Source organism: Salvelinus sp. IW2-2015, unplaced genomic scaffold (assembly GCF_002910315.2).
Source record: "Salvelinus sp. IW2-2015 unplaced genomic scaffold, ASM291031v2 Un_scaffold995, whole genome shotgun sequence".
NCBI lineage: Eukaryota > Metazoa > Chordata > Actinopteri > Salmoniformes > Salmonidae > Salvelinus > Salvelinus sp. IW2-2015.
Window position 1 is genome coordinate 196854 of NW_019942677.1, and position 18346 is coordinate 215199.

General features: G+C 43.0%; 1 protein-coding gene across 1 annotated transcript in view; it reads left to right on the forward strand.

Annotated features, from left to right (window-relative positions):
* The window catches only part of LOC112069370 (microtubule-actin cross-linking factor 1, isoforms 1/2/3/4/5-like), a 278447-nt gene that overhangs the window by 105798 nt on the left and 154303 nt on the right, over positions 1 to 18346 (forward strand). Inside the window, 1 exon segment of the mRNA XM_070438520.1 lies at positions 2567 to 2656. Coding sequence (XP_070294621.1) covers positions 2567 to 2656 — 90 coding nt within the window.

An 18346-nucleotide genomic window follows, 5' to 3' on the forward strand; every position in this document is an offset into this window, starting at 1 on the left:
TCTACTCTCTTGTCTCTCTCTCTCTCTTCTCTCTCTCTCGCTCTCGCTCTCTTGTCTCTCCATCTCTCTCTCCTGTCTCTCCTCTCCTGTCTCTCCATCTGTCTCTCTCTCCTGTCTTCTCCATCTGTTCTCTCTCTCCTGTCTCTCCATTCTGTCTCTCCTCTCTCTGTCTCTCTCTCGCTCTCTCTCTTTGTCTTCTCTCGCTCTCTCTCTCTCTGTCTCTCCTCTCTCTCGTCTCTCCTGTCTCTCTCCTGTCTCTCTCCGTCTCTTCCATCTGTCTTCTCTCCACCTTTCCCTCTCTCGCTCCTCTTTCTCGCGCTCTCCTCTCTTTCTTGCGCTCTCCTCTCTTTCTCGCGCTCTCCTCTCTTTCTTGCGCTCTCCTCTCTTTCTCGCGCTCTCCTCTCTCGCTGTCTCTGTGTGTTTCTCTCCTGTGTCTCTCTTCTCTCCTTCTCCCTCTCTCTCCCCCTCTCTTTCTCCCCCCTACTCTGTGTTATCGTACAAGAGATCATAATATCCAGTCAGAAGGGGTAACTACCCCCCTCATGATACACTATATTCCAATAGTATGTGGACACCTGCTCGTTGAACATCTCATTCCAAAATGTGATTATGTAACCTGTCAGCGGCGGGTGTGGCCGAAATAGCCGAATCCACATACTTCTTTGTATATATAGTGTATCTGTTATTAAGACTAAATTGCACATCCCCTCTTTTTCATCACTCCCTTAGGCCACGCCCCTTTCACAGAAGGATAGAGGGTGTGAGAGAGGGAGAGCAAGAAAGAGATATGGAGAGAACTGGAGAGAGGGAGAGACTAAAAGAAAGCAGAGGGAGAGAATAAAGGAGAGAGCAGGGCAACAGAAGGATGTGAATAAAGTTTCCAGATGTCTTCTTATCTCGTTAGTTGTAGTCTTATGTGGGATTGGAGTATTGAGATGTACCCAGGGGGGAGAGCTGACCATTGAACAACAGGACACAGAGTAGGCCCATTTTTGCGTTTGGATTCTGAGATTAAAAGGCACAATCCGCCCTCTGCTGGAAGAATGTGGAATTTACGCTGTTGCAGTTCAGGGTTGAAATGCAGTGAAATGTTGACTTTTTTACAGCTCGTGCAGTTTTCTGGACTGCGTTGTGTAATGCGATGTCGCACTGTGGTCCTCTCACATATTTGTGTTGTGAATGTGATCCTTGACGGTTTAAGATAATTCTGAGTGCTGAGATCAGTCTTGGCCTACCATGGCTCTAGCCATAGCACAACAGGACTCCAGTTTAAATCAAACACTTCACCGCAGCCAATAGAATTTAAGTCCGGTCGGTACACATACACTCCTCAGCCTCAAGCTCCTCCCCTTCAGCTGTCAATCACTCCAAGGTAACCAAACAGCACTGTGGGAGTTTAAACCCTCAGGTCTGTGATAGGGCTGCGTTGACCTGCACCATCGTTTCACACGGACGACTCCTGTCCTCTTTTTTTTAAGACTACCTTTTGTTTCTCTCAGTTTTGTTTTCTATCTCCGAATAATGTTCTTAGGTTATCCGTCACTCAATGCAGACCAAGGATAGAACACAAGCAAGAGTGTCTACGTCTCCTCGTAATGAATCGCTCGTCCATCATCTCTCTCTTCTAGGAACCAAAGCCTATTCAAATGTTTATGTTACACTCAACGGCCTCCTTCACTCAGCTTTCTATCTGTTCTCCTCATGTTTATACATCTCCCTGTCATCCTTATTTCCTCTCTGTGTGTCTCTCTCCGGTTAGATGTGCTTTTGTAATGGTTGTGGTGGGTGACGAGATTTTATGGGGGGGGTGTAATGTGGTGTTTTTAGTGTCATGAGGATGTCTCATGAAAGTAAGACAAAAAGTTTCTCTCTGTATCTCTGCCACAAGTCATGGTTAGTAATTAGCCTCTCCTCTCTCTAAATGTCCAGCCTCTCCTCTCTCTAAATGTCCAGCCTCTCCTCTCTCTAAATGTCCAGCCTCTCCTCTCTCTAATGCCCAGCCTCTCCTCTCTCTAAATGCCCAGCCTCTCCTCTCTCTAAATGCCCAGCCTCTCCTCTCTCTCATCCTTGCTTCTTTTTCTCTCCCTCTTTTAATTCCTGGTTCTTAGCTACAGTTTTTAGCCTAGACATTGGGAGTCCATCAGCACGGTCTGAAAAGATGGCCCATTTTCACACACAAGGTGATGAAATAGGCCTGCCAAAGCTGCGGAGTCGCCGTGCCAACGGTTGTCCCCGGACACCCTGGGCCAAGACGTCACATGGGGTCACAGCCGGAGCACGTGTTTTGTCGTCCTGGAAACTAAAGTCCCTAGCGGTGTTGCTTCTGTCAACAATGCTTTGTAAACACTGGGATGATATGAACAGGATGAGTACGTAATTAACACTCCTCTTTTTCTTTCCCTCTCTTTTGCTCTTTTTTTTCTCTCCCCCTCTCTCTTTCTCTGCCTCTCTCTCTGCCTCTCTCTCTGCCTCTTTCTCTGCCTCTCTCTGCCTCTCTCTCTGCCTCTTTCTCTGCCTCTCTCTCTGCCTCTCTCTCTCTGCCTCTCTCTCTCTGCCTCTCCATCAGGTGAGGAAGCACATCACAGACCTGTACGAGGACCTGAGAGATGGGCACAACTTGATCTCCCTCCTGGAGGTCCTCTCTGGAGTCACCCTGGTAAGACACACACACACTCACCCAGTCACAAACCTTCACACCTCGACGACCATCACTGTCATGCCCCGGTATACTGTGCCACACCCTGAGACACACCCTCCAGACACCTTGAGACACACCCCTGAGACACACTCTCCAGACACCCTCATGTTGAGAAAGACATCCTCAGAGCAGATCTTTAAGTGAACTTGGGTATATTGAATCATATCGTTCTCTAACAATGTCAATATTACATTGAGGGACATGCCTGTGTCCCTATCTGAACTTTTCTAAGAAGAAGAACTTTGACTGGAGGCCAATGGGCCCTGGTCAGAACTAGTGTAGTATGTAGGGAATAGGATGCCATTTCAGATGCAGATAAAGACTAGGCTAGGAGCACATGATGACTCACTGTAACTCAGTGACAGACAGGTGTATTAACATGATGACTCACTGTAACTCAGTGACAGACGAGTGAATATACACTCGCCCTCTCCCCCCTCACAGCTTAGACTACAGCATCTCCCCTCCCTCAAGTAACAACAGTTGAACCCTCCCCAAGTAACACAGTCCTGCCGGGACGCCATCCACCGCCCACTCAACCGGTAAACATCCCCCCCCTCCTCACAGTAACAAAAGTTCGTCTTCCCCCACCCCCTCACCAGTAACAAGTCCTCCCCCCCTCTCACACAGTAACAAGATCTCTCCCCCCCCTCCAGTAACCATAGTCCCATCCCCTCCAGACAAGTCTCTCCTCACAGTCAATCATTTAGTCTCTCCCCCTCACACGTAACATAGCTCCTAAGACAGTCTCTTCCCCCTCACAGTAACCAACTCTAATCTAGCAACTGTTCCCCCCCTACAGTAGCATAGTACCCTCCTCCCCCACAATAATCCTCCCACAGTAGCATGTCTCTCCCCCTCATCAGTAACACAGTCAGTGGATGGACAACGTGATATGGTGAATGCGTCACAGACAGGCGTAAAAGGAGTCAGCATACTAGGTGGACAGTCAGTCTTTTTCATGTTATACACACCTGTCTGTCACTGAGTTACAGTGAGTCATCATGTTAATACACCCGCTGTCACTGAGTTACAGTGAGTCATCAATGTTTAACTATCACCCTGTCTGTCACTGAGTTACAGGTGGAGTCATCATATGTTAATAAAACAACGGTGCTGTACTAGTAGAGTTAACATGAGTCATCATGTTAATACACCTGTCTGTACTGAGTTACAGTGATCATCATGTTTAATATACACCTTCTGCTGCTACTGAGTTACAGCAGTCATCATGTAATGCTAACCTGTCTGTCACTGAGTTACAGTGAGTCATCATAGTTACCTACACCTGTCTGTCACTGAGTTACAGTGAGTCATCATGTTAATACACCCTCGTCACTGAGTTACAGTGAGTCTCAGTTAATAACCTGTCTGTCACGATGTACAGTGTCAGTGTCCGTAATTCATCTACCCGTCTGTCACTGAGTTACAGTGAGTCCCAATCTGTTAATACACACCGTCTGTCACTGGAGTTACAGGAGGCATCATGTTAATACACCCGTCTGTCACTGAGTACAGTGAGCTCACATGTTAATACACACCTGTCTGTCACTGAGTTACAGTGAGTCATCGTTAATACACACCCTGTCTGTCACTGAGTACAGTGAGTCATCATGTTAATACACCTGTCTGTCACTGATTACAGTGAGTCATGTTAATACACCCTGTCTGTCACTGAGTTACAGTGAGTCATCATGTTAATACATCGGCCTGTCACTGAAGAGTTACAGTGAGTCAAATGTAAAAACACCCGTCTGTCACTGAGTTACACAGTGCAGTATCATTGTTAGATGACACAATCCTGTCTGTCACGAGTAGTAGTATGATGGTTAATGATTCTGCATGATTACAGGTGAGCATCGAGTGAGGAGAGACGCCGTTGCATCCCTGGTTACACAGAGTCATCAAAATGTTAAATATCATCTAGGTTTGGTGCACTTTCAGAGTTCACGTAAGTATGGTTACCATACTAACACAAGTCTCTTTGAGATAGCAGTTGAGTCATTCATGTTAATTACACGCCCGTCTGTCACTGCAGTACGTGAGTCCATCATGTACATCCACATTACACCCGTCCTTGATCACTGGAAGTTTGGGACGTTCAGTAGCTAATTGTTATACGACACCTCCTCTGTCCACTTGAGTACAATAGAAGTACATATGCACCAGATACTTCACTTAGAGAGAAGATCACCATTCATAGCTATGCACATGGAGTCATCTCAACCAGGTGTCCAGTGATGTCCTTATTCATTGTGAGGAGAGGTACACCTCGTCTCGTATCGACCTATAATGGGCACGAGATTTACATAGCGTTGGATAGTCATACATTGTTAATATCAGCGATGTTCTGACCGGAGTTCCGGCTGTCACTGCCTATGTTGCTGCAACATATAGAGGTAATTTCGAGAACGAGTATTCAAGCATGAGCGAGCACAACAGTTCCTTGTCACAAAAGAGCGCCGATTATACCCAAGATGAATGTCACATCAGCATGTCCTCATCCTAAATCTCCTCGTTCAGGACTAATAGCTAGGCGAGGAGAAATTATCGCACATATGTGCAGAAAGTCATCCATAATCAGGAAATTGAGAGACGTTAGAGTGCGGCGTGCTTCCACGAGAACCTGAAACAGACAGGGAGGTTCATCGCAACTAGCCTATTAAAACAACGCCTGACGGTTCAGGTCACGACTTCGCGAGCAGTATTATATGTTCACATGAAGCTCTCTATAACCGACAATGTTAGACAATTATTAACACACACTGTCTTGTGTTATGCGCATTTGTAAGATTACGACAGAACTGAGATTCCAGTAGTGTTTTTAAACTCAGCAGATTCCTCATGTAAATAATTCACGCGAGACCTCACATCTATGATGTCACCTTCTATGTGCAATTATACAATCCGTCTGTCCACTGAGGTTACAAATGATTCCATCATGTTAATACACCTGTCTGTCACTGGATCCTGAATATATCTGCGAGTTCTAAAATAGACCCAGTGTGTAATCCAATCAAACTCAGAGAATCTCTGCAGCTATTTATGAGAGCGAGACGGATTATTCTTTAGAACCTGAGTGATGTTATACTGAGAATAAAATCCATTACCACCGTCTCCGTTGCATACTGAAGTTACAGTGACATCAATGTTCCACATCACACCCGTCGTCACGAGGGAAAGTGAGTCATCATAATACCTCCCGCAAGTCAACGTGGAAGTGGAGCAGTGAAGTCATCTACATCTCTGTAGTTTTGTCAGTCTGAGGCCCAACTGACCCTCCGCTCTGTCATCCACTGCGAAGTCTACAAGTTGTGGGATACAATGACAATCCTTATACAATTAACACAATCGCACAGTAGCTGAGGCACAACACATCCGAGTTTATCGCAGCGAGTCATTGCCTTATTAAATCATTTAAGAGGTATCACGGTCACGCACGATCGTATGTGCATGTCAACCTTAGGCGCGAGTTGAGCCACAGAAGTATTCAGATCCGCAACGTTAAATACCACCCGTCTGTATTCACTAGGAAAGATTCTAATACAAAGATCGAGAGACAATTAACTAGTTATATTATCATCATGTTGCCAATGAGTGAGGACATCTATGCGCGTACTGGCTCACACGTCACCATGTAGGTCAATTTAAACCAGAGAGAGAGTCTTCATTCGACAAACTCGAGTAATAAAAAAGTTATTATCAATAGCTTTAATTCACACCGTTCTTGGAATGCAACTTGCGCGAGTTCAAGATCTATGAGAGGGCGATTCGCATTTAGTAGCATTTTGAGCAGCACGGGAGTACAAACTTGGCGGACGAGAGCAGACCTTAAAAGTATTTTGAGTCTCACTCATTGGTATGATTAGGAGACACCGCACTTGGTATCGCGAACATGTTTTGCAAATTGTAGGGCATGAGGTGAAGACACAATTCACTCCCCCATTGATTTATTACGGGATTCTATTTAATCGCGAGGGATGGCCACTCGAGTAAAGCAGCAGGCACACTATCTAGAACACATAATGCCTGGTTTTACTTAAGAGGTATGTTCAGGCACAAGGTGTGCAACGACCAGTAAACGCATGTGCAGAACAACATAGATTTCTCCCTGCCAAAGGCGCAGGTGCATCGATTGGTTCCCTCCCAACACCCCATAACCGTTCTCTCTCTCCGCTCCTATGCCTTCCAGTGCAAGAACACCCTGCACGTCGGTTATGCAGGAACCTCTGCGGCGCAGACAGCGCCCTGACACGGCAAGGTGAATTCCTAGAATGGTTTAGAAAAAAATAAAGGCCTTCTCAACCTGAAATCTTTGTAAAAAGTATAACCAATAGAGCCACTGAAGACCCTTAAAAATAATAGTTTGTTATATATCACATCCAGCCTTCACATAAGAATGTCTTTGGCTTCTGTAAACAGGATCGGGTCGATTAAAAACCATAACACACTCTTAAAACTCTGATTCTCCAAGGATCACACATCCACAAATGTACAACGATTTGCGTCACATTTTGGTAATAGTGATTACTTGGCGGTCGGGTCAGCGAGGGTTACAGTCTTGATTAATTCATTGAACAGGTTTGAATTTAGACCAGAGACTCAAGTTGACAGTCATCTGAAGCTTAAGTACATAAATGAAGCTGTCTATTAAATAGGTAATACGTACACCGGTCTTGTTCTAATCTACTGGAGTTCACGTGATGGATCATCCTTTATAGAACCACACGCCGTCGTGTTCTATCTGAGATACAAGGGGAGGACCTAGCCTGTAAAAGCACCTGTCACTGTGACAGAGTTCGAGTCGTAATGAGATGCGAGTTGACAAGTGTATCTAGAGCTGGAGCCATTACCTGTCTGTCATGGGAGTTACGTGAGCCTGAGCAGCATGTTGCATTCGCATACGCCAACGATCGTTTAAATGGCAAGAGCATTTTCGATGGATGAGCTATGCATCTCACACTATTCCCGACAGTCATGACGAACATGCAAGTTGCAGGCGATTAAAGGTAGAGCCCATAGGTATCGCGCTCCACACAAAGGCCCTTTGCTAGAAAGAATTGCCGAATCTAGTGGGGACAACTAGGCCCACGAGTCCCGCAAGACTTATAATAATGGTTAAGACATTGGGTATTACTTCTTGTTTCCCCACTTTTTTTGGTACCATTGTTTGATTACCTATGTGAAAGTTGTTTATAGTGCTTTAGATGTGGTTTGTTTCATCGTGTTGCTAAGTGTAGTATATCATTCATCTTGATTTGACTCAGCTTTTGTTAGCGTTATTATAAGTAGTTGTTTTATCTTCTTTTGTTATATTGTATATGTTGATGATCTTCTATTTGTATCCTTCCTTTTTAATCTGTAAGTGTCTTTTTACTTTCCTAGCTGGTGCTTGGGGCTTTGTTTTTGTTTTTGATATTGTTGTAATTTCAGATATAAAATTATTAATGTTATCTATTTTCCTGCAAACAATTATCTGTATCAGATATTGTCTGTATGTTTTTTTTTGGTTTTTCAGTTATGATCCTGGATTTATTTTTCAGTATATGGGTATATCACCATATTTTATTTTGTGTTTTCTCAAATGTGCTATTCTCTTTTTTTTTTTTTTTTTCTAGGGTAGCAGGGCCAACGGTATAATGATATCAATATAGCTCGTACAACGCTTTCTAACCAGCTGGTCCTAAATAGTATCCTTCGCTGTCTGAAAGAGAAGTGGCACTATTCTGTCACTAAACGATGGAAGGTGAAGTTACGGGGAGATTTGCCATTTGGTTGGCAACGTGGGCTCCTCACACGTCAGGTTCCTGGAGGGTGTGTCTCTAGGAGAGATGTGCGCCACCATGTTCATAATTAATCCGGTGGCAGCCAATTACACGGGAGCGTTTCAGTACAGAGTTGTATTTGAAGGCTTGTAGAGGACTGAGAGGCGTGAATGATATGTGTGGTCCTATATACCATGTGTAATGGAGGCTGAATCCCACAGAGCAGTGACGATCTCCCTACCTGAGAGAGGATGACACTACAATTGTGACAGCATATTACTTCTCAGGCTCCTGCCATGACAGTTCGGAGGTAGATGCCTGTGGCTCCTCACCTTGTGTGAGAGCAGAGACTGCATAGTAGGGATGACGCCAAGACGAGAGGATCGTCGGTACAGACATGAGAGATCCGTGGAACTCTGAAGAATATAGAGTCTAGCAGTTAGAAGGCGCTAGCGCAAATGGGCCTACAGAGTAATATATTGAGGCATCCGAGAGGAGGGCTCATGTAGAAGCAGACGGCGAACGAGGAAAAGAACAGCCAGAGCGGGAGAGCGTACCATGTAACACAGATATAGTATGCATAAAGAGCAAGGGAAAGACGACCAGAGGCATGTCTAATGTTTTAGTAACCCACCTACACTGTTCAATCATCATCCCATGTTTTACAAAGCATTGTTGACTCAGAAGCAACCACGCGCTAGGGACTCCTAGACTTATAGGATTTCACGCGAGACACAACACCGTGCTCCGGCTGTTGACCCCATGCTGACGTCTTGGCCCCAGGGTGTCCGGGGACAAACCGTTGGCACGGCGACCTCCGCAGCTTTGGGCAGGCCTATTTCATCACCTTGTGTGTGAAAAATGAGGACACAATCCGTCAGTTCTAGAACTATTCCAGAGAGAGAATCTCTTGAGACATGGAATTTATCATTCCATGTCTGGTGAGACAGGGCTAACCAAGAAAAAACACGGTCAGGTCATAAACAATCTAATAAGTGAATGGTCACATATAATGAAGGGACGTAAGAAAACTAACGATATTGCAAAGATTAAGACTAGAGCTGTAGAGGAGAGTGTCTGGGGGCATATATAAAGAGAGCAGTAGGTTGAAGAGATCTTGGTTATATCACGAGAAATGAGGCAGAACAAATGGGTGCCCTCACTTATGAGAGACGGCACGTAGGACACATGGTACATATTAAATGACGACCAAGCAAAAGCTAGAACATATGTGTCTATATCTCTGATTATTTCCGCTAGAGCCGAGATCACTTGCACCTCCATTTACTACCTGAGCGATGCACTCAGGGCTACTATGGTATCATTTAGAGTAGTACTCTTTTGGGACTAGGAGAAAGTAGTCTGGACACAGGTTAGATGAGCAACGACAGGAGACTATTATCTACCTAAAGAAGAGAGACAGAGCCACGGCTGCTACCAGGAGTGAGGAGCGGAGGCTAAGTACAGCTATGAATGCGCAGAATCCCGCGCGACTTAACTTTACTAAACCATGACTTGCAGAGATTACCAGAGAGAATACTCTTTTTGTCTACTTCAACGAGCTGGGTCAGCTCAACTGACTACCATAACCACCAATGAGGAGATAGCGCAACTCATCCACTCGAGAGTTATTACACCACTATACAACCCCACCCACCATGGAGAAAAGTAGCTAGGGTCCGACGGTCATCACCACACTCGCATCGACTAAAGACACAAACCAATTCTGAACCAGGGAAAGGAATGGGGAGAGGAACGCCACGAGAGCGGTAGAGCGAAAGATAAGCGACGTATCAGAGGCGAGATGTACTACAAATATATAACACCTATTTCTATGTTATATCAAGAGACGAGACACGCTGAGCTGAAGTGGCCAGACGCCGTTCGAGTGAACATAAACATGCATGATGCATAGGCTTTGGGTTCCTAGAAAGAAAAGACCCAGTGATGGACGAGCCGAATCTATTACGAACCGCGCGCAGTGACTCCGTAGGGAAGCCACTGACGCTATGCCTCGTTGATTCTTGCACATACTGGCACTCGCGAGGATAATAGACGCGATATAAGCAGAGTAACACTATAAATCGGTGAGTATGATATAAACTATGCAGAACGTGAGAGAGGAATACAAAAGGGTGAGTTCGGAGATCAAGAACGAGTATATCAGGGAGGTCGCGTTGCGCTGAACAAGACTGATTGGGTAGGCCTAGTTTCCCAAAGGTCAGAACCAAGCGCCTATATTACACACGACCCTTGTGTGTTTGTCTTTACACACCTACCCTATATGTTTGGAGTTCTAGTGAGGTGTCATCCAACCTTTTGGGACGGAATAAGACAGCAGCCGAAGCAAAGAGGAGAGCAATGTAGGAGCCGAGGATTAGGCCTTTTTAGTACGAGCGAGGGTCGAGCTCCACACCTTAAAATTCCTATGGCTGCGGTGAGAGTGGCATATTAAAGAGCTACTATAGAAAAAGAGAATTCCGTGGGGGATACCGCCTGTTTGCACCTCCGAGAGGCTGATTGACTTTACGAGCAATTGGTCTACGAACACAAGGCACAAGACTGGAGGACTCATAGCAGTGCGGTCAGAGCACTGATTTCTTGAGAACCAGCGGTCGATAGGATCCTCACTCACCTCATACACAACACCTAACACAAATAGGAGGGATGACGATGGGATCCACAGGCTTTTGAGCCCCGACAAGTAGAGTGCGTCACAACTCACAAACAGGCAGACTCACAAGACAAACACCGAGGATTCATACTGGTGGCACTGTCAAGCGACCTAAAAAACACAAAAAGGTAGAGCACGAATTGTTTGTCACATGCGCCGACATTCTCATCACATCACGGAGACCGGGCTTACAAGTAGAGAAGAGAGCAGAGAGCAATAATCAGATTCTATCCACTTTGTAATTCACATTATTTGCGCAAGAACCAAGCAGTGGCTTAGGACAGTGAGAGTGCTGCGTCGGTGAAACAATCCTCAACCTATATGTTCATAAGCTACGCTACTAAGCAATAGTAAATGAGGCCTATGCTTCCTGTTACACAGTTTGTAGATAAAATAAACTAATTCGGCCGTCCAAAATTCCTCTCCACCCGGCCATGTGTTACAGGACATCTTAGACATATCGAATTATTGTGATGACATCCCTTCAAAATCGAAACATGACATAAGACTACAACTAAGCAACTGAGCACAACAGAGAATATCTAATGCTCGGCTAAAAACTTTTTCTACTAGCAAGACATGTAAATCTTATGGTGACCTCTCAGCACAACATCATCTATGCGTTCATGTTAGCTCGATACGCAATTCTGCCATTCTCTGTTATGGGAATACACTAAATCGCATTCTTCCAGACACAACACAGGGAAATCGGTTCGACATTGCCATCAGGATGTGGTCCTTTTTTCTTGCTCTCCTACCTCTCCTCATCCTCTTATCTCTGATGAAAGCGGCGTGGCTAAGGGGAGGTGATGAAAACAGAGGGATGTGCATTGATAGTCTTAATAACAGATTACAGCTATATATACAAGGAAGTAATGCTGGACTTCGGCTATTATTCGGGCCACACGACCGCCCGACACGGTTACCATAATCACATTTTGGAAGAATATTTCACGATAGCACGGGTCCACATACTATTGGAATATAGTGTAGTCAAGAGGGGGTAGTTACCCCTTCCGTTCTGACTGGATATTATGAGCTCTTCTGTACGATAACACAGAGTGGGAGAAAAGCAGAGGGAGGAGAGAGAGGGAGAAGGAAGAAGAGAACACAGGAGAGAGAACACACAAAGAAGAGGACATAGCGAGAAGGAGAAGCGCGCAGAAAAGAGAGGAGAGGCGCAAGAAAGAGGCAGATAGCCGCGAGAAAGGAGAGAGGAGAAGGGCAAGCAAAGAAGGAGGAGAGCGCTGAGAAAGAGGAGGCGAGCGAGGAGAAAAGGTGGAGAGACAGAAATGGAGAGACAGGAGAGAGACAGGGAAGAGACGAGAGACAGGAGGGAGCCGAGAGAGAGAGAGAGAAGAGACAAGAAGAGAGAGAGCGAGAGGCACGAAGAGAGAGGAGCAGAGCAGAGAGCGAAGAAGAAGGAGAGAAGACATGGAGAGACAGGAAGAGAGACAGATGGAGATCACGAAGACGAGGACGAGAGGAGACAGATTGGAGAGACAGAAGAGAGGCGCGATGACGAGGAGAGACAGAGAGAGAGAGAGACAACGAGAGAGAGGGAGACGACCGAGATAGAGAGAAACTGAGAGATACAGGAGTAGTACGAGTAGACGAAAGGGACAGATGGGGGCAAGAGAACAGGAGAGAGAGAGAGACATGCAGAGATAGATTTGAGAGACAGAGCGAGAGATGGAGATGAGCACAGAGAGAGAGAGAGCAGAGAGACATGGAGAGACAGGAGAGGAGAGAGGAACACGGAGGAAGTAGAGGAGAGGGAGGAGCGCAGACGGACGAGAGAGTGAAAGGAGAGATGAGAGGACGAGGCGAGAGCAGAGACCACGAAGAGCACAGGAGGGAGAGAGAGGAGGAGCGAGAGGAGAGGTCAGAGACATGGGGAGACGCGCAGAGAAGAAGACCGCGAGAGAGACGAGAAGAAAAGCCGCCAGAGAGAGGAGTACGCGAGAAACCGAGGAAGCACGAGAGGGAACGGAGATAACATGACAGGATGGAGAGGACGGAAGGAGAGGAGAGCGCGAGAGACCAGAGAGGGGAGCAGCCGACCGCGAGCACCCGAGAGCGAGAACGGAGACAGAGGACCACACCAGATTCTGGGGGACCCAGTAAGTAGTATGTTAGTTTTAATATTGTAAATGTTTGATCTTTCCTCCTCTTTCTCTCATTCATCAACCATCTTCGCCCTCTTTCTTCTCTTTGCATCGGTAGGCCCCCCCCTACGTTTAAATTTCATTTTTCTCAAAAATTTTTATATTCATTTCCCGATCCTTCTTCCCCGTCGGCGCACTCATCTTCTTCTCTGTCAGAGCAAGAGGTTTTTTAAAAAAAAACTTATACACAATGGTAGCCCATGTTTAATTATATTTTTTTTTTTTAAATATTTATTTATATATTTTTTTATTTTTTTTTCCCATTAAGATCGTATTTTTTTATAGATTATATTACAAAGCAGGGAAGGGAAAGGGGACTGCACATCATCTAACCCACCCGTGTCTAACATTATTGGTCATGTTGAATTCATTGATTGTTGTTGTTGTTGTCATCCAGGAAGGGCAGAACAAGTACTGGTTACAAGATTTTTTTTTTTTTGTTTTTTCAAAAGCATTCTTTTCTTTCTCTTCTCTTTTCACAGAAATTCCTCTCCTGCAAGAAGCTGAAAAAGACCAGAGAAAGCTTAAAACCACAGGGTCTGGGGTGCTGGCGGCCAACAGCCAGGGTCCCCTTCGGCTTGCAGGCCCGCCATCCCCGCACCCGCCCCCGCGCCTTCCTCCAATCGGAAGAAAAAACCCTAAGAGGCAGCCCTCCAACAGAACACGCCACGCAAAAGAGGGGAGCCGGCCCCCACCCCCTCACGCTGGGAAACGGTCCAAGGAGAAGACCTGGAACTGATTTTTCACAACCACATGATCTGACATTTAGACTTGTGGTTAAATTTATATTGGTCTGCTGAGAAGAACCATATATCATTTTTTATTTCTATTAAAAATGTAACAGACCCGATGTGTTTGTTTACACGTAAAAAAAAAATAAAATTGAATTAGGTTGAAGTGGTGGGTAGTGCGATTTTTTTTTTTTTTTTTTTTTTTTTTTTTTTTTTTTCTGCAGCTCTTTTTCTTCGTGTGTATGATAAGGAAGTAAATGTTGACATAATAATTAGTACGAATTTTTTTTTTTCCTGCTCGCCTATCTTTTTCCTCTCTTCCTCCCTCTCCTTTCCTCTCCTCTCTTCCCTCCCTTCTTTCTTTTTTTCTCTTCCTTCTTCTTATCTTTTTTTCCTCTCCCTCTTTGACAACAATCCGTCTTCCTTGGAGAGTCTGATTTTTTTTTTATTTTTTATATATATGTTTTAATAAAAAAAAATTTAAAAAAAAAATGCTGGAAAAAATAAAAAAAAAAACAACAAAAAAAAAAAAAAAAAAAAAAAAAAAAAAAAAACAAAAAAAAATTTGCATATGTCTATCTTTTGATCTTTCTCACGAAATGTAATCGGAAGCTGTGTGGTAAATTTCAGTGATGATGGTTAGGGTATTTCAGGCGTATCGGTTTAAATCAACCAAGGTCCCAGGGGGGAAAAGAAATAAAATATGGAATGGGAATGTGATTAAAGGCGAATTGAGTAAGGGAATAATTTGTAAAGGAAAGGAGGAAGGAAGAAGTTTTAAAGAAAGGGGCTGCCTCATCCCGTACAGAGAACGAGAAAAACAACGCCAACCGGCTCTGCCCCGCTGGGCACCGTGTTGTCTGTTTTCGCGGACTGGGGAACAGAAGGACCTAATCAAAAGCTTTTGTTCGCATTTTTTTCCACCATTTTTTTTCATTTTCCACCTCGTCTATCTCGATTGCGTTTGTTTTCTAACACTACCGTATTCTTTTTTCCGTACAGATTGATTTTTGGGAGGAAACGGAACCCCCGTATTGATGTTCTGTGTGTGCTTCTGGTTTTTCCTGGTGTTTTTGCCGTCAGATTTTTGTTAAGAGGTCTTAACTTTAAAAAAAAAACATCCTCAGGGTTCTTCTCCTTGTCACTAGGTTGGTTTGGGGTTAAAGACTTTTAAAAAATTAACTTAAAAAAAGATACACCCTCGTTCTTTCGCCTTCGCACATGCGCGTGCCCGCAGCCAGGAACACCTCAAGCGGAGGCCCGGGGCCCGGCTACAAAAAGAGGACAAGAGAGCAAGCGCTCTCCAGAGAGGCAGGCGGGCCGTGGGCAAGAGGGCCCAGCAAGCAGAGAGCGTGTAAACATTACATACCGCAAGCCTGATTTGCGACAAGAAACCCCGCATGCTTCAGCTTACAACACGCCATCCTCACATAAACCAGCAGTGTAATATTTTATGTTTTTCCTTCCAACAACAACCCCCTGTGCACTGTGCGTTCTTTTACTAGAGGTAATAAAAATTGAAAAAAATTGCTCTAAATTTATTTTTAGAAATCATGAATTTTGTTTCCATCTTTTCTAGACTAAGGGCTAGTGTGTTCTAACTAGTCTACACAAACACTTTTGGGGCCTAGGTCTTTTAAGCAACCTAGAACTGGGCTAGGTCTTAACTGCTGGGCCTAGGTCTCTTTACGCTGGCAGGTGTAGATTGGGGGGCTGGTTTTAACAACCACAAACATAACACTGGGGCCTAGGTTTTATATACCCTACTTATACCGCCTGGGCCTAGGGATTTTAACCTGGCGCCTAGGTTTAGGGACTTAACCTTGGGGCCTAGGATTGTACAACCTAGGGCGGCCTAGGCCTCCTTGGGCCTAAGGAACTACTTGCTTTCTTCCAGAAAATCCAAAACAGCTGTATAAATAACAAGATATGTGTGTACTCGTTCAAAGTAGTGTAAATTTGCTAATAGACATATCTAATCCCCTTTAAATAGAAAAAAAATTTAAAAATATATAAAAAAATAATAAAATTAAAATAAAATTATTTTTATAAATCTTGTTTTACAAATAGTTTATTTAATATAAACAATAAATTAAAAACAAATTATTATAAAAAAAAAAAAAATATTATAAATAAATCAGATTTATATCTGAACAAACGATCTTTCACAAACTGAATAATATTACATTTTGGAGGTGAGGCTAGAAGTTTCACACCATCGTACTCCGTCGTGCATTGCTCTTTTTTGTTTATCTTTTTTTTTTTTTCCTTTTCTTTTTTTTCTCTTCTTTTTTTCTTTCTGTTTTTCTCTTTTCTTTTTTTTTGTTTCTTTTTTCTTTTTTTATTTCCCTTTTTCCTTCCTTTTTCTCCGCTCTTTCCTATTGTTTTTTTCCTTTGTTTTTTTTTTTCTACCTTGTTTCTTATTTTTTTTTCCTCCTCTTTTTTTTTTCTTTTGTTTTTTTTATTTGTTCTGTTATTTTCTCGTTTTTTTTTTTTGTTTTTTGTTTTTGTTCTTCTCCTTTTTCTTTTTTTTCTTCCTTTTCTGTGTTTTTTTCTATTTTTCCTTATTTTTTCTCGCTGTCAAAGGTGTGTGCATGCCTCTTTTGGGCTCGTGTGAAACTTGTCAAAGGTGATGTGCAATGCTCTTTGCGGCGGGGGTTTGTGTGGCTACCTGTCAAAAGGTGGAAAGTGTGGTGCATGTGCCTCTTTGCTCTGCTTGTCCAAAAAAGTGTGTTGCATGCCCCTCTTGTTTTTTTTCTCTGTTTTTTTTTGTATTCGTTTTTTTTTTGTTTTTTTTTTTTTGTTTGTCTTTTGTATTCCTTTGGGTCTCATTTCCTTTTTTTTTTTTTCTGTTTTTTTTTTTCCCTTCTTTTTCTTTTTTTTTTCCTTTTTCTTTTTTTTTGTTGTTTTTTTTTTTTTTTTTTTTATATCCTTTTTCTTTTTTTTTTCTTTTTTTTTTCTTTTGTCTTTTTTTTTTTTTTTCTTCTCCTTCTTTCTGTCTTTTTCTTTCCTTTGTTATTAATTTTTTATTTCTTTGTTTTTCCCGTTGTTTTTTGTTTTTTTCTCTTTTTTTTCCTTGTTCTCTTTATTTTTTTTTTTTTTTTTTTCCTTTTTTTCTCTTTTTTTGTTTTTTTTTTTTTCTTTATTTTTTTTTCCCTTTTCTTTTTTTTTTTTCATTTTTTTGGTTTTTTCTTTTCCTTCTTTTCTTTCTTCCGTTTTTTTTTCTTTTTTTTTCTTTTTTTGTTCTTTTTTTTTCTTTTTTCTTTTTTTTCCCCTCCCTTTCTTTTCTTTTCTTGTTTTTTTTCTCTTTTTCCGTCTCTCTTTTTTTTTTTTCCTTCCTTTCTTTTTTTTTCTTCTTGTTCCTCTTTTTTTCCTTTCTTTTCATCTCCCTTTTTTTTTTTTTTTATTTCTCCTTTCTTCTTCTGGTTTCTTTCCCTTTTCTTTTTTTCGTCTTTCTGTTTTTCCCCCTTCCCTCTTTTCCTCCTTTCTCCTTTTTCTCCCTCTTTCCTCCTTCTTTTTTCTTTTCTTTTTTTTTTTTTTTTTCTTTTTTTCTTTTTCCTCCTTCCTCGTCTTCCTCCCTTCCTTTTTTTGTCTTCTCTTTTTTTTTTTCTCTTTTCTTCCTTTTTTTTCCTGGGTCAAAACGTTGTGTGCATGCCTCCTTTGGGCTGGGTGTTTGGCTTGCTTCTGCGGCTTGTTCTTTTTTCTTTGTTGTTGCTGCTCCTCTTTCCTGTTAAAAAAGGTGTTGCTGTCAGGGTATTTTTCTCTCTAGTTTCAAATTTTTTTTTTGGAACGCCGAAGAGAACGTTAAAAGCCCCTGTTTAAAATTATTTTTTGATATAATAATAATTTCCTCCCTCTCTCTCCTACAATGTTTCCTCCCCCTTGTATATTCACGATGCCATAAGACTAACAGGGCTTATATTTTTTTCCTTATTATCCACTTACTCATCTTTCTATCCCTTCTTTCTGTTTTTTCTTCTTTCCTTTTTTTTTTCTTTGCTTTTAATGTTCCGTAAAAAAGTTTTTCCCCTTTTTTTTCCCTATTCTAAATTTCCCTACGTGTAGACCACTGGCTATTGGCCATCCAGCTGAGTCACTCTATGAGACGCAGACAGCAGCAGTTTTGGTTCCCGTGTTTGCGCAAGATGGGGTTCGCGCATCCAGCCCAGTGGCAGAACAGTTTCCAGTCCTCCCCCATTAAAAGGGACCCAGCTTATACAGACAAGGAACTATGAAGTTTAACAGGGTGGAGAAACAGGTGGGCAGGAAAAACGATGAAAACCCAAACACATCAGCACCCTACAGGTACA